At 35.6% G+C, this 16,791-nt stretch overlaps 1 protein-coding gene and 1 pseudogene across 1 annotated transcript in view; one reads left to right on the top strand and one right to left on the bottom strand.

The window, feature by feature from the left end:
* The window catches only part of LOC102907246 (solute carrier organic anion transporter family member 6C1-like), a 95,827-nt gene extending 81,684 nt beyond the window's left edge, over positions 1-14,143 (top strand). The window contains exons 12-14 of the mRNA XM_042259911.2: positions 839-976; positions 4,440-4,590; positions 13,985-14,143. Of these exons, the coding sequence (XP_042115845.1) occupies positions 839-976; positions 4,440-4,567 (266 nt within the window). The 3' untranslated portion in view covers positions 4,568-4,590; positions 13,985-14,143. The remainder of the gene's footprint in view (positions 1-838; positions 977-4,439; positions 4,591-13,984) is intronic.
* LOC102904151 (prohibitin 1 pseudogene) lies at positions 8,051-9,010 on the bottom strand (annotated as a pseudogene).
* Positions 14,144-16,791: the final 2,648 nt, after the last annotated feature.

Here is a 16,791-nt window from a genome sequence, read left to right as displayed (position 1 = left end):
TCTTCGTGAAGAAATTACATGGGCAACAGCGATCTTTCGATCTAAGTAAAAGCATAATAAAAGGGAAGAATAAAACTCATGTGATATGAAAGAACAGAGGAGGATGCTTAGGTTTTGTGAGGATGAAGATGAGATGGAAGAGAGGAGAGGTAGGGGACGGATCCAAAGTGAAGAATTACTGAAGATTTATGAAATCTCACCAGTTACTAAGCTAAATGGAAATAAAACACAGGAATAGATAATTTGTTTTAATTTAATTGACAGCAGCATGCTGTACCAGAAAGCAATGTGAGTGTGTGCATGTTTGCGTGATTGCGCAGAGTTTAGTGCCATGTAGTGTTTCACACATCTACTAGAGAATCTTGTAATATATTCCCCAGGAATAAAGGAAGAATACTGTAGAGATATAAACATCAGAATGCAATCAGAAAACACTAAGTCATTTTCAGTCGTTAAAAATCTCATAGCTGTGTATTTTAAAGATACAACAGCATCATGTAGTTTAGTTCCTTTGTTCTAAATATGTTCTCCTAGATATTCCAAGTAAATTCAACAACTGCTTTAAGATACCTTGTAAACAACCACATATACAGAATTCCAAAATAATTTCAAACTACTGACCTTTGTATACTTGCAGTCTTCAGGATATAGATTGCCAGGGTTAATGAGCCAATCTATAAAAGACTATTACAGAATTTTAAATAATGTGTTTAGAGGATCGTGTGTGTGTGTGTGTGTGTGTGTGTGTGTGTGTTTGTGTTTGTTTTAAAAAGAAATTATTCTAATCCTGGCCAATAGTGTTCTTATGAAGAATTTATAATCATTGACTATTTCATAGGATCCATCCCTGGACCACTAATTTTTCACATATCAATACAAGAGTCTTGCATTTACTGGAATGTTAATAAATGTGGAAAGAAAGGACGTTGTTGGATCTACAATAAGTCAAAAATGGTCTACATATTGATGGGACTATGTAAGTGATGTGAAGTGTATAAAGTCAAGTAAATAAAATTGTTGTTAGAATTTGTAATTCTTTATAGCAGGGTAATAACTATTCATGAATAAATATTTTGTTAATTAAAGGCTTATACAATTGTATAGGAAATATTATATAAACTTGTCCTACAGTATTTATGTAAATACTTGTAGTTTTGTGCTAAATACACTAAAGTTCTTTGTTATTGTTTAAGAAAGGGTGACAATGGTATAATTTCAATTTGTTAACAAATTTTGGTAACACATTTATACAGCCATATTTATTTCTCTTATGAAATTTTCAATTTAACAATATTAAATGTTAGATAATTTTGAGTAAAAATTGTAGTTTTAAATAGCATCATCAAAATCTCTTTGAAGGCTAAACTTCATAATTTCTCCTTTCATGGTGATACTAGACATATATTATTTTCTTTTTCAGTTACTAAAAGTCTCACAAAATTACTTAGTATCTTTCTTTCAAATGTATTTCCACATGTCATTGCAATGCATACAGAGTTGGTGTCTGTCAAATAAATACAAAGCAGAGGGAGTGATCAGATGTGGGACAAAGATATGAGTTCTCAATAGCATGAGGAAAAATGCAATCCTCTTTTGTTCCTCCCAAAATGCAAATCATCTCTTTATCCCAGTATCTCATCTATCTGCTAACTAGTCAGCCACCATCTTGGTTTTAATGTCAACTGCTGTGGTACCCCAAGGCTTGTGTTCAGGTAGCCTTTTAATTTACATGACAACTGCCCTGAAAGTGTGAGAAATGATGCATGGATATAGTGGAAAAGAATCACTGAGTGATTCTTTACAGTGAAATAGGAATAAACATCAGTGCTTTATCAGAAAATATGATCAGATCATGCGCTAACAATCAACAATGAGGATATATCTACCCATGAAACTACAACAAAGGAAAAAAGAAACCCATGCTGATTTAGATATTTTACCTAAAAGGTCAATAATGATGAGCCCAGAACAAGACAAATGTTTACATTCTAGAAAAGTATTTGTAGGTAAAATACATGAGTAGGAAACATGTTTAATTTAGTTGATAGCAGCCTATTGAACCAGGAAGTTATGTCTGTGTGGGTGCATGTTTGTGTGTGTGTAAGGTTTAGTGCTATGTACACTTTCACACAACCACTCCAGAATTGTGGAATATATTTCCTTGGGATAAAGGAATACTGTTCTAGAGACATGAGCAACAGAATACAATCAGAAAATAGTATATTAAAAAGAATATAAGTTCAGCAGAAATAAAAAGAAACAATAAACAAATAAGTACCAAATAGAAATTAGAGGCTAATGAGTAGAGGTAAAGAAGGGAAAATTTTATAACTTCAATGGCAGGTTTAGACAAACACAAAAAGAAACCAGTAAGCTGAAAAACAAGTCATTTCAGATTATCAGGTCAAAGAAACACAAAGCAAAAGAGAAGATGAAATAGTGAAGAAAAGCTATAAGAATTGTGGATCACCATCTTGTAAGTCTAGAAATATCATAGAGAAGAGGCAGCAATCTAAACAATTGATGAATGGATAAGGACAATATGACATTACATGCCAAAGACACTATTCTGCCCTGAAAAAGAAGGAAAAAATTGTTTGTCTGACTATAGGGATAAACCAGATAGAAATCATATATATTATTATTCCATTTTCCATTTCCATAAAATAGTTGAATCCTGTTACTTTATAAAGAATAGAGGTTTATATAGTCCATAATTGGGTAAATTGCTTAAAATATCTAAGTATTCTGGCTGTCTATTGTTGACTCCAGAGGTCCACCTCCAAAGCTAAACTTGGAATTGCCCTATTAGGCCTGTTCATTGTGGGCTACAACCTTGCCCAGATTTTGGGCTGGTCTCCCTGGATTTCTTTTGAGAATTTTGTTGAAACTGTCAGGATCCTAATACACTTGCACTCTGCTCCCCTGGACAACCAGGACCACTTAGTAAGATCTGCTTTCAACATGAGCATTGGTACTTAAGTCTGAGCCAAGGCTACTTAGTGGTACTCACTTGGAAGCAAGAGGGAAAGTTCCGCTAAGCAGCAAGCCTGTTCTGAATTTTGAAGGTTAGCCATTGAAGAATCCTTCCCTGGAAGGAGAAGACTTCTCTCCAGAGACTTCTGAAATATTCTGAAGGCCTTTTTTCATTGTTCTGATACACAATGATTCACTCCTGTTTCGTCACACTAATCTCACTAGCAAATGCTTACTGGGCCACATTTATAGTTTCTCTTTCCAAACATTTGGTCTTGCTCTTTCCTGACCAGGCTATGAACTCACCAGCTCTTTCCATGGTGGTTCCTTTTGTTCAATTGTGATTCTGAATAAAAACAGCCAATACTACCCACAGCATAGTCTTACTGTTTTATTGTTTAAACTTATGCCCTCTGAGCATTAAGCACATATCTTCATATTTCTTTGCACTCTTGGTTCAACACAATCATTCCATTTCAGTCTTTGTAAGACTGCAATGTTTAGTCACAGGTTATTCTGGGATAAAAGTGTGGTTCTACTCCTCTTGATCCCATCTGCTATGGAAAATGTACTCAAAGCAGACTCCATGCCACTACCCTGATGTTCTCCTCCACACTGGGTGTTCATTTTTTATTTCTTTAGCTAGTAAACATAGAAAAGTGTAATGTGTTGTCTGGAGAGTTTGTGCTGATGTCAGATGAGATTGTTACTAGCACTACACTCTTCTTGGAGGCTCTACTGGATGTATTTTTCATAATTTCTCATTCATTTCTCATACTCTGTGCTTCCAGAGGAACATTGCAGTCATTCACTATATATAATTTTCATGATAATATTACATCTATTTCACAAGTAATTATAATTTTCAGACGATATCCCTTAAGACAGATGAAGTATTTCATAAATGGAAACGAGTCATTAATGTTTCTTGCCTTATGACATGGCTGTTAGATAACCGGTATGGTTTTGCTACAATACTTTGACTCTAATTAAAAGGTTATTTGCTTTGAAGTTTAATTACTTTTATGTAATATAATTTTCAGAAATTTGAGACAAAAATAAAAACTGTAAAAGTAATTATATTTTCTATAAATTAGTTTTTATGTGTAGAAAATGATTAATATTTTAACAACAAATCTACATAAAGGTTTAAGCAAGTTGTACCTCCTGCACAGAGTTAAATTTTGAAAATGTAATTCATTTATGTATTTGTATATTATCACACTTCATAAATTTGTTAAATATTACACATTGTTAGGAAGTTATCTGATGAATATAAAAAAATTGTAAGATTTTAAATACTTAATTTGGCATAAGTTCATAATATTAGTTAAACTTGTAATTGGAAAATTAATGCTTTTACAAATAAACTATATCTTTTCTTCAGATAAATAGAAGTTTTTTTCAAAAACTTTTATTAAAGATACAGTTACACTCTGACTATTAATTTCTTTTTCATTCAGGTCTTGTTTTCCAAGCAGCCTCAGCCTTTTTTGGTCTCATTGCACTTTGCAATTATGATAGTGTGGTAATGAAAAGCACTGAGAGTCTGGTCCAGCCTGTAAAGAAAGAAGGAGAAGAAAAAGTTTAATTTCTAACTGTTTTTTTCATTGGGTAAGAATTGTACATTTTCCCATTTTTAATGGAATATGATATTGATAACTTTTAAAACAATAACAGTGAATAGTTACATTTAAAAATGTTTCCTATAACCCCACCATTTTTTTATGAACATAATAATATAATGTGTTAAAATTATTGAAGATATTATGAAACATGCACTTTTATAACTCTTAAAAGATGTTGTAGGTCTTCTTTACTCCCCCCCTTTTCTTGAAAATAGTTTATTTTCTCTGTAATCTATCCTGACTACAGTTTCCCCTCCCTCCATTCTTCCTAGTTCTTTCCACCTCTTCTCCCCTCTACATGAACTCTATTTTTGTCTCTCAATAGAAAAGAGCAGGCTTCTGTGAGATAACAACCAAACATGACAAAACAAAATGTAATAAGATAAAAGAAAAGCCATCACATCAATGCTGGGCAAGGCAACCCAACAGTAGGGAAAGACCCCCAAGAGCAGGCACAAGAATTAGAGATCCATTCCTTCAGACACTCGGAGGTCCCATAAATATATTAAGCTGAAATACAGATAGGTGTTTCCTGTCCTGACCGCCCGATCCAAATACCCGACTCAGAAGCTGAATATTACTTCTAAATTCTCGGCCAGTAACTCAGATTATTACTAACTAGCTCTTACATTTTAAGCTAGCCCATATTCCTTATGTATGCTCTGCCATGTGGCAGTACCTTTATTAGATGGCACATTCATCTCCTGATCCCTCTGCATCTGGCTGGCGATTCCCAACTTTGCCCTCCTTCCCATCATTCTTAGTTTGGCTGCCCCTTCTATACTTCCTTCCTGGATACCGGCCAATCAATGTTTTATTACACCAATCCAAGTGACAAATCTTTACAGCATACACTAGGGTTATTCCACAGAATTTCCCCTTTTGGTTTAATTAAAAAGAAAGATTTTAATTTTAACATAGTAAGGTTATATACAACAAAAACAATTATCAAGTAATAATTACAATTACGATATCCTCAGTCCACTGGACGAAATCTGTTCTATTTCCCCTTCACAGAGAGACCCATGTGTACCAAGAACCCAGATCCTTCCTCTATACATAACCTCTGTGGTGGTTTGAATGAAAACCACCCCAATTGGTTCATAGAAAAGTGGTACTATTAGGAGCTGTGGCATTGTTGGAGTCATTGTGGCATTGTTAGAGGAAGTGTGTCACTGGGGGTAGGGTTTGTGGTTTCAGATGCTCAATCCTGGTCTAGTGTCACTCTCTCTCTTACTGATCCTGCTGATCAGGATGTAGAAATCTCAGCTACCTCTCCAGGACCATGTTTGCCTACATATCACCATACTTTCTGCCATGGGGATAATGGACTAGACCTCTTAACTGTAAGCCAGCCCCAATTAAATGATTTTCTGTGTGGGAGTTGCCATGGTCTCTTCACAACAATAGAAATCCTAACAAAGACAACCTCTCTGGGTCTACAAATTGTAGGGTGGTTAACATTTATTCAATGGCTAATATCCACATATATGTGAAAACATGCCATATTTATCTTTCTAGGTCTGGATTATCACACTCAGGATGATTTCCTTTAGCTCCATCCATTTGCCCACAAATTTCATGCTGTCATTTTTTAACAGCTGATTTATACTCCATTGTGTAAATATACCACATTTTCTTTATTGATTCTTCAGTTGAGAGATGTCTAGGTTATTTACAGTTTCTAGCTATTATGAATAAAGCCACAATGGACATGGTTGAATAAGTGTCCTTGTGGTAGGATGAAGCATCTCTTAGATATATATGCTAAGGTGGTTTAGATATATCCAGATCTTGAGACAGATTGATTCCCAAACTTCTATGGAATTGCCATGTTGGTTTCCATAGTTTCTGAAGAAATTTTCATTCCCACCAGAAGTGGATGAGTATTTTCCTTATTCCACATCCCTGCCTGCATGAGCCTTCACTAGTGTTATTGATCTTAACCATTCTGACAGGTTTAAGATCAAGTCTCAAAGTGGATTTGATTTAGAATTTCCTGAGGCCTAAGGATTTTGAAGTTTTCATTATGTGTTCTTCATCCATTTGAGTTTCTTTTTTAGATAATTCTATATTATATTTATATTCTATATTTACCCATTTTTTAGTAGGATCTTTTTTTTTTGTTTTCTTCTTTTATTGATTCTTTTGAATTTCCTATCATACATTCGATCCTACTTATCTCCCTGTCTTCTTGTTTCTGCCCTCTGTCCCTGCAACCTTTCCCCAAATCACCCCCCAAAAGACCCAAACAAATCAAAGAAAAAATGACAAAACAAAATCAAAAGCAGAAAAACAGAAGGATCTTGTTGTGGATGTTGTAGTGTGACCTGTTGAGTCACACAGTTTACACTTTAGTCCATTCATCTTTCCTTGCAAGTGTTCATTTGCTGTGAGTCATTGGCCTGACTTGAGGCATCTTGTTTCTGATACACCACAAATAAAGTGCTTTTGCTAGGGCTCAATTTTGGATATCCTGTTGTCCTGTGTCATAGAGATCCTGCTGTCTTGGTTCTATTTGCACTCTTCTATATGTAGACATCCAGTTTGAGCACTACCGTGTTTTGAAGATGCTGTCATTTTTTCCAGTGACTGTTTCTTGTTTCTTCATCAAAAATCAGATGTGCATAGGTGTGTGGATTTATGACTGGGTCTTCAATTTGATTCCATTGATCAATATGTCTGCTTTTATGTCAATGACATTTTGATTTTATTGCTGTATCTTTGTACTACAAGTTTAAATTGGAAATGGTGAGATCTCCAGCAGTTCTTTTATTGTTCAGATTTGTTTTAGCTATTCTTGTTTTTTTTTTTTTGTTCTTCTATGTGAATCTGAAAATTGTAGTTCAATAAGTGTGAAGAATTGTGTTGGCATTGTGATTGGGATTGACTTGAATCTGTAGACTGCTTTTGATGGGATGGCCATTTTTGCTATATTAATTCTACTAATCCACAGTCATGGGAAATCTTTTGGTCCTTTGATATCCTCTTTAATTTCTTTCTTGTGAGACTTGAAGTTTTATCATATATGTCTTTCATTTTCTTGGTTAGAGTACCCCAAGGTATTTTATATTATTTGAGGCTATTGTGAAAGGAGTTATTTTCTAGTTTCTCTCTCAGTCTCTTTGTCATTTCTATGTAGGAGGGCTACTGATTTTTTTTTTTTTTTAGTTAAGTTTGTATCCAGCTACTTCTCTGAAAATGTTTATCAGCTGCAGGAGTTACCCAGTTGAATTTTTAGGTTCACTTATGTATACTATCATATCATCTGCAAATAAAGATTCTTTGACTTCTTTCTTTTCAATTTATATCCCTTTGATCTTTTTTCAGTTGTCTTATTGCTCTAGCTAAGACTGAATACGTATTGAGTGTACATACTTATATTGTTGCTGAATTCAGTGGAATTGCTTTGAGTCTCTCCATTTAACTTGATGTTCGCCGTAGTCTTTTTTTTTTTTTTGAGTGATTTTGCTTTTATTTCCTTCATGTAAAGCCAATCATGAAATTTCACAGTGATTTCTGGGGTGGGGCAGAAGGAAAGTGTATTCAGAATGATGGAGGCCATGGCCTGGTTGGACCGAGAAAGTGCGAGCAGGGGAGGCCTCACTCGGGAAGCTGGAGGAGCACCGGATGGCAGGTAGGTGATATTCCGAGAGCCAGAGAGCTGGTAAGCAATATCCTCTGCAGCCTCCAGCCTGCGAGCTCAATCAGGCCATCTGCGGTGGCCAGTGAGTTGCCCGATCAGCTCAGCTGCCTTGGAGTCACCCTCAGCAGAGATGATGGCTGCCTTCTGCTGCTGCTCAGCCTTTTCCACCGCAAATCTGGCCCTCTCTGCTTCCTGCTCAGCCACCTGTTTGGCTTCCACTGCCTCTGTGAACTCCTTCCTGAAGGTCAGATGTGTCAGGGACATGTCATCAGGATGAGCCCAAACGTTGCTGCTCTCTCTGTAAGGTTATCGCTCACCTGCCTCGAGACCAGCTCTTGCTGGGTGATCAATTCTCCAGCATCAAAGCGAGCCACTACTGACTTGAGGATCTCTGTGATGATGGATGGCAGCACCCACTCATCATAGTCCTCACCGATGCTGGTATAGATACGAGGAAGCTGGCTGGCCACCGGCTGGAAGAGGATGCGTAGTGTGATGTTGACATTCTGCAAATCTTTGCTACCAGTGATGACGGGTTCATTCCGGGGTCGCGAGCGGCAAAGATAATAGGTTTCTGTACCCAAGGGATGAAAAAGTGAGTCCCTTCCCCTACCACAACGTCCTGCACTCCACAGAATCGGTCAAAGATGACAGCTCTGTCCCCAGCATCCGCATTATATAAGGCAGAGTTCACCACGCCTCCTGCGACTGCTAGCGTAAAGCCGAACTTTGCGATGGACTCAAACATGTTGGCAGCCATGATTCCTTCTGTTGCACTCACTCACACCTGCTTCCACTCGGGCCTCCACATGAATTCCCCCACTGTAGTCTTATTATAATCGACCTTTCTTGTGTTTAGCCATGTCTCTTGTATCCCTACTCTCTCCAGGACTTGTATATGAATGGTATTGGATTTTGTCAAAGGCCTATTCTGTATCTAATGAGATGATAACATAGATTTTTTTTTCCTTTCAGTTTGTTTATATGGTGGATTGCATGTATTCATCTTCATATATTGAACCATTCTTCATCTCTGGGAGGGAGCCTATTTGATCATTGTGGATGATCTTTTTGATATGTTCTTGGATTTGATTTGCAAGTATTTTATTGGGTACTTTTGCATCTATGCTCATAAGGGAAGTTTGTAATTTTCTTTGTTGGGACTTTAAGTAGTTTGGGTGTCAGGGTAGATGTGGCTTCATAAAATGAAGTGGGCAAGTGCTAATTCTGTTTCTTCTTTGTGGAATAATTTGAGGAGTATTGGGATTAACTTTTCATTTGAGGGTCTTAAAATTTTGCACTGAAACCATGTTGTACTTGGGTTTTTTATTGGGAGATATTAATGACTACTTCTGTTTCATGAGGGGTTATAGGTCTGTTCTAATGGATTATTTGTTCCTGATTTAACTTTGGTAAGTGGTACCTATCCAGAAAATTATCCATTTCTTTTATATTTCCAAGTTTGGTGGAGTACAGGTTTTTTAAAGTATGTCTTAGTAATTCAATGGATTTTCTTGGTGTCTGTTGTTAGGATTCTTCTTTTGCTTCTGATTTTGTTAGTTTGGATATTCTCTTTCTTCTATTTTGTTCATTTTGATAAGGGGTTGTCTATTTTGTTGATTTCTTCTAAACACCATCTCTTTGATTCATTGATTCTTTGTATTGTCTTTGTTTCCATTTTATTGGTTTCATACCAGAGCTTGATCATTTCTTGCCATCTACTCCTCTTAGCTATGATCTCTTCTTTTTGTTCTAGAGCTTTCTGATGTACTGTTAAGATGCTAGTATGAGCTTTCTCCAGTTTCTCATTTTTATATAGGTGCTGAATACTATATGAACTTGCCTCTTATAACAACTTTCATTGTGTTTCATAAGTTTCACATTGTGTATAATAATTCTCATTGAATTCTAGAGAGTTTAATTTCTTTCTTTACCCATTCTTCATTACTTAGAGAATAGTTCAATTTCCATGAGTTTTTAAGCTTTCTGTAGCTACTATTGTTGTTAATATCCAGCATTAGTCTGTTTGGATCTGAGGAGATGCAAGGAGTTATTTCAATTTTCTTGTATCCGTTGAGACTTCCCTTGTTTCTTGAGTATGTGGTCAATATTTGAGAAAGTTCCATGAGGTACAAAGAAGGTGTATATATGCATGTGTGTGTGTGTATGTGTGTGTGTGTGTGTGTGTGTGTGTGTGTGTGTTTAGGTCAAATATTCTATAAACATCTATTAGCTCAATTTGGTTTATGATGTCTGGTATCTCCAGCATTTCCCTTTAAGTTTTGTCTGGGTGACATCTTGGTGAGAATATTTAAGTCCCTGTGAGGGTCAATATATGATTTAAACTGTAGTGATATTTCTTTGACAAACATGGATGTCCTTGTGTTTGGGGCATAGAAATGTTATCTTGCTTGATTTTTTCCTATGATGAATATGTAGTATTCTTCCCCATCTCTTTTGACTAATTTTGGTTTGAAGTCTATTTTATTAGATACTAAAATGGGTACACTAGCTTGCTTCTTAGGTATATTTGATTGGAAAAAAATTTCCCAACCCATTGCCCTGAGGTAATGTCTATCTTTGATGTTGAGGTATGTTTGTTGTATGGAGCAGAAGGATGGATCCTGTTTTCACATGCATTCTCTTAATATGTTATTGTTATTAGGGAGTTGAGGCTGTTGCTATTGAGAGATATCAATGACCAATGTTAGTTAAATCCTATTTTTTGGTGTGTGTGTGTGTGTGTGTGTGTGTGTGTGTGTGTGTGTGTGTGCGTCTATGGTCCCCTTTCTGCTTTTATGATGTGAGATTATTTATTCCTGTGTTTTCATGAGTGTAGGTAACCTCCTTAGGTTAGAGTTTTCCTACTGGCATTTTCTGTAGGGCTGGATTTGTAGATAAATGTTGTTTAAATTTGGCTTTATTCTGCAATATGTTATTTTCTCCATCTATTGTGATTGAAAGGTTTGTTAAGTTTATTAGCCTGAACTGGCATTTTTGATCTTTCATAGTTTGCAGTACATATGTCCAAGTGTTTCTGGTTTTTAGAATCTTCATTGGGAAGTCAAGTGTAATTCAAATAGGTCTATCTTCCTATATTACTTGATCTTTTTCCTTTGCAGCTTTTAATATTCTATTTTTGTTCTGTTTTATTATGTGCTGAGGGGACTTTCCTTCCTGGTTCTATCTCTTTGGTGTTCTGGATGCTCTTTTACCTTTATAAGCACCTCTTTCTGTAGGTTAGGAAATTTTTCTTCTATGATTTTGTTGCAAACATTTTCTGGACCTTTGAGCTAGGTTTTTCCTTCTTCCTCTATACCTATATTTATTAGATTTCATCTTTTCATAGTATTCCAGATTTCCTGAAAGTTTGGTATCTGGAATTTTTTTAGATTTATCATTTTCTTTGGCCTATGTATCAATTTCTTTTATTGTATCTTAAACACCTGAGATTCTCTCTTCCATCTCTTGTATTATGTTTGCAAAGGTTGCATCTGTAGTTTCTTTTTAAAGTCCATCATTTTTCATTTCTAGAATTCCTTCAGTTTGGGGTTTCTTTGTTGAAGAATTCCAATTCCTTCTTGAACAGGAATTCATTACCTTTTTATTCATTATTTTATTTTATTTTTATTCATTACCTCCCATTGTTTTTATTTCTCTGGGTTTCTTTTAAGGTTGTATTCATTTCCTGTTTTATTCACATTCATAAGGCTGTTTTATGGTCTTTTTCTTGTGCTTCAGGTATGTTGGAAGATTCAGGGCCCTCTGTGGTAGGGTAGCTGGGCTATAGTGGAGACATACTAGTCTTGCTATTATTGTTTGTGTTTTCATCCTTGCTTATAGAAATCCGGAATTGGGATGAATATAGGTCTAGTGGCTGGTTTCTGGACCTGTCTTTCATCAGGTGAGGTGTTGCTCTTTGGTTTCCTTTTCTGCTCTGGGTTTTCAGAGGGCATGATACCGCTGGAGGAGGAGAAGGTCTTGGTGATCTGTTGTGGATGGAGTCAGAAAGGAATGGGAGACTGCAGCAGGTTTTCTGTTTAGGAGCTGGGATAAACCTAGCTGATTGGGTCTGGAGGAGAAGACAGAAGTAAGGCTCCATCTCCTGTCTACTTGCTGCCCTGAAGAGAGCAGCCTTTTGATTTGCAGGTGATGCCTTCTTGCCTTGGGAGCTGGGTGAGAGCACCAAGTGAGAGAAGGAGGTTAGAAGGGGAAGATGGGGGATCTGCAAGAGATGGGAGAATGGAGGGGGGCAGGGAAGGCTGCCACAGATGTTCTGCTGCAGATCTAGGGATGAGACTTGGGGATTTGGGCTGGGGTAAGAGAAGAGAAAGATCTGCAGGAGTCCTACCTCGTTTTCTTAAAGAAGTGGCCTCTGGATTAGTTGGGGATGTCTGTTGCATTTGGGTGCTAGTACAAAGCAAGGAGCAGGAGGAGAGAGGTTACTAGCGGAAAATCTGTGGGATCCACAGTAGATGGGAGCATAGGGAGCCGGGAAAAGAAAAAACAGGTTCTGCTGCAGAGCTGAGGATGAGACTGGGGGATTGGATCTGGGGGAACAGAGTGTACACTTAATGCTTTTAATATGAAGATACACTTGAAAGAAGAGGTTGAGATGAAAATGTGAAAATATACACAGTTTAACCTTGCAAGGTTTCCTTATTAGTTATGGGACATAGGAAATTCATGAGTCTATTTAAAAGGTTCTACTTCATTTTTGAGAATTTCACACATATGTATAAAATAAAATATTATCATATCAACCCTTCATTCCCCCAACTCCTGTCATGTCCCCTCAGCATATACCATTCTCAACTTCATTTGAGTGTGTGTGTGTGTGTGTGTGTGTGTGTGTGTGTGTGTGTGTGTATGAAATTGCATATATGTGGCATGACATGTATGTGGAGTAGAATTGAACTATGCTCACCCATCTTGGTAGCTAGAGCCTTTACCTCTTGAACCATTTCTCCAATCCCTGTCTATTTTGTTACTTTTTATTAGGAGTATCAATAATAGTTTCCAATAATCCTATAAATTAAATTGGTCTTTCACTATAGGTCATATCATGAATTTTTAAAAATTCCAATCCTGTTAAATTTCCAAAATGGATTATTTTAGCCTTTTAAGAGTCAATATTACATTCATTGATGATTTGACATAGATAACTCCAGAAAATTTGCAGTGTACATTTTCTGCTGTTTTTTATTTTAGAAGACATAAAATTTAATGTCATCACATACCTCTACATTTTACCTTAACCTGAATTTTATTAACAGTGCCTGATAACCTGAATCAATTGCCTGTTTTTACTTTATTCTTCAGTTTATATTTAATTACAACTATTTCTTTTGAAGAAACATTTGCATTTGAATATAGAATATGTGGATATCAACATATGGAATTTTTCTTATTAAAACGTTCTAAAGAAATTTTACTTTTTTCATGTTATAATACAATATTTCCTTATATTTGGAAAATACTAGATAAAATGATTTTTTTATAGCAAGAACACATAAGCCAGTTTTCTCTGCTGTTTCTATGGAAGAAGGCACTACATTAATGTGACCCTGCATGGAAGAATAGCTCCATCCATGACCATGGCCGGCAGACAAGAGTATGAAGTATGAAAAAAAAATCACTGTACTGACATTCCTTAAAATGAAGATGCAATATGAAAATCTATAAACTAGTTTTATGTGAAAATTTACTGACTCTTTTTGGTTTTAACCCACAGGCCTGGAGAACCTGTGAGGATCTGAGTTCTAAGGACAGCAGTCTATCCTCTGAAGATACCATAAGATTTGTGGCCAGGGTATAATTCAGAGGAGAAAATATAGCAGAAAAGTATCTATGTGGATCTTCATTTTCACAATAAAGAATGCTGTTTGAAACATTTTTGACTGTGTTTTATGAATTAGGATTTTTTTTCTTAGTTTTATTGTGGGAACAACATGTGTTCCTGCCATAGTTATGGTTAAAATCTTCTGCAATTTATAGCTAAGAATGCTTGGAGTATGTGGAGATTTTTTTCTATCAATGTGGTACAGGAAGTGTTTCTTAAAGAGGTTAGAGTTATATCCTTTTATTTTTAACTATTTAAATCTTTAATCAAACTATACTACAACTAAACTATATTTGTTTTGCAAATATCACACTATAGAAAAAAAGCAACATAAAAATTAAAAATCAAGAAAATTTTGTTATTGTGCTATAAATACTTGAGATAACCCAATAATAGTAAACATAAGCACTATATCCAATATTTCAAACACTACATATTTAAACTAGATGAGAAACAATTTAGCCCTTGAATACTCTTGGCCACAGTGGGAATAACATCATGATCTTGGCTGGTACTGGTCTTTAGGGACAGGTACTGCTAAGAAACAAAAACATGAGGCTTTCCAACCATTTGGGATGACCATATTAAACATAGCATGAAAACAGCTGTACATATCCTGGCTAGTCTACACCAGCATGGGTTATCTTAGAAAAGAGACATCAGTTGAGAAAATGCTCATATTGCCTAGATGCAAGTCAGTAGAGCCTTTTATTAATAATTATGTAGGAGGACCACACTTGGTGGGAAGGGAGAGTTTCAGCCCTGGACAGGTGGTTCTGGGTGCAAAAGAAAGCAAACTGAGCAAGCTACGAGCAGCAAACAAATCCTCCATGGCTTCTGCTTCAGTTCCTGCCTTCGGGTTCCTACTTTGAGTCCCTCTCCTGACTTCCCTGATGAGGTTCTGTAATATAAAAGCCAAATATAGTTCTTCCTCAATTTGCTTTTTGGAGTGGTGTTTTATATCAGCAATAGATAGCAAACAAACACAGTCCATTTCTGTGAAGTAATTAATTACACATCTAAAAAGGCTGACTTTGTTCAATGTCATTGTCAAAATATTATCGGACCTTTGATTGCTTCATATTGAATGTTTTAATATTAAACTAAGCCAATATGCAGAAATTTGCTTTTTCTCTTGTCATATTTTAAGGATATCGATTAATAAGTTTTTTCAATAAAATTGTACACATGTGAGAGGCTCAGTTACACTAATGTGCCAGGGATAGTATTTGTTTTCACAGAGAATGGCTCAGACAAAGTCTCTGAAATAATATGGTGACATGTACAAATCAACTATCCACACATCTTGTTATTTTATAATAGGACACTATTCTTACTTCCTTGCTCTTGGCCAAGATCAAGTGGAGCATAAATTGATACTCTCTCTTTTTTTGTATTCAGGTGAATATTACTTTATTATTAAATGCTAAAGAACAGAAAAGTATTGTTACTAGACTGAAGAGCATCCCAAGATATACTATGTGCATAAGCATACACATGCATATGTATGTTACATATTTCTTGTATGTCAGATAAAAGTAAATCAGTACTTGGAGGTCAATAATAAATATAGTTCTAATATTATTGTTATGCCTCAGTATTTATAAATAATTTCCTTTGAACATACTAGCTGGAATCTTTCATCTATATTTCATGTAGAGTAGCTAAATGAGGAGTTTTAAAAGGATGATATCTATTATATCTGAAATAAACTTTTATTGTTGATAACCAGAAATTTTGTTGTAAGACTGTGTCTCCTTGGCTAGAGAGAAGTCTCAGACTATTAAGAGCACTGACTGATCTTCCAGAGGACCTGGGTTCAATTCCCAGGACCCAATGATTTAATAATTGTCTGTAACTTCAAGATCTGACATCGTCACACAGACATAAATGCAGGCAAAACACTAATGTAAATAAAATAAAAATGAATTATCTAAAAATGACTGAGTCTTCTAGTAATATCCGAAGCTATATCCATAAAGTCTTATCAGCATGATTATCTAAACATGGGCTGAACAAAGACACCAACAATAGACATGCTAAGGTGGATGGGGAAGGCCTATAAAGCCTCAACCATATTCAAAGAACTACAAGCAACTAAGGAATGTTGAGTGTGGGAAAAATAGTCTTATACAGAGATGAGTACACCAAGGGGGTAAGCAATACCAGATGGTCAGTCCTGAAAACACATGTATGAGAAGCATTACGCAGACTGAATTGTTTATATTTTACACACACACACACACACACACACACACACACACACACACACACACATGTGTTTAGTATATTCATGTACATATTTTTGTGTTTATATATAAATAAACATGTATAAGAAGCATTAATCAGATTGAACAGGTTATATTTTAGACTATATATATTTAGACTATATATATAATATATACATATGTGGATTTAACAACAAACCCAAAAGAGGCCATAATTTTGAAAGGGAGCAAGTATGTGCATGTTGAAAGAAGTGAAGGGAAGGGGAAAATAATATAATTGTAATATAAAAATTAAATAATTAAACATAGATAAGATAAATATTTTTAAAAAATATTGGCTAAATGAATCCAAGAACACATCAAAAATATTGTTCACCATGATCAAATTGACTTCATTTGAGAGAAGCAGGGATGGTTCAACATGTGAAATTGTAATCCACCACATGAACAAGTTGAAATGCAAAACTACAA

The sequence above is a fragment of the Peromyscus maniculatus genome, chromosome 13, assembly GCF_049852395.1.
Source record: "Peromyscus maniculatus bairdii isolate BWxNUB_F1_BW_parent chromosome 13, HU_Pman_BW_mat_3.1, whole genome shotgun sequence".
In the NCBI taxonomy this organism is placed as follows: domain Eukaryota; kingdom Metazoa; phylum Chordata; class Mammalia; order Rodentia; family Cricetidae; genus Peromyscus; species Peromyscus maniculatus.
The sequence above is the reverse complement of the archived record's forward strand: the minus strand, read 5'-3'. Positions and strand labels throughout refer to the sequence as shown.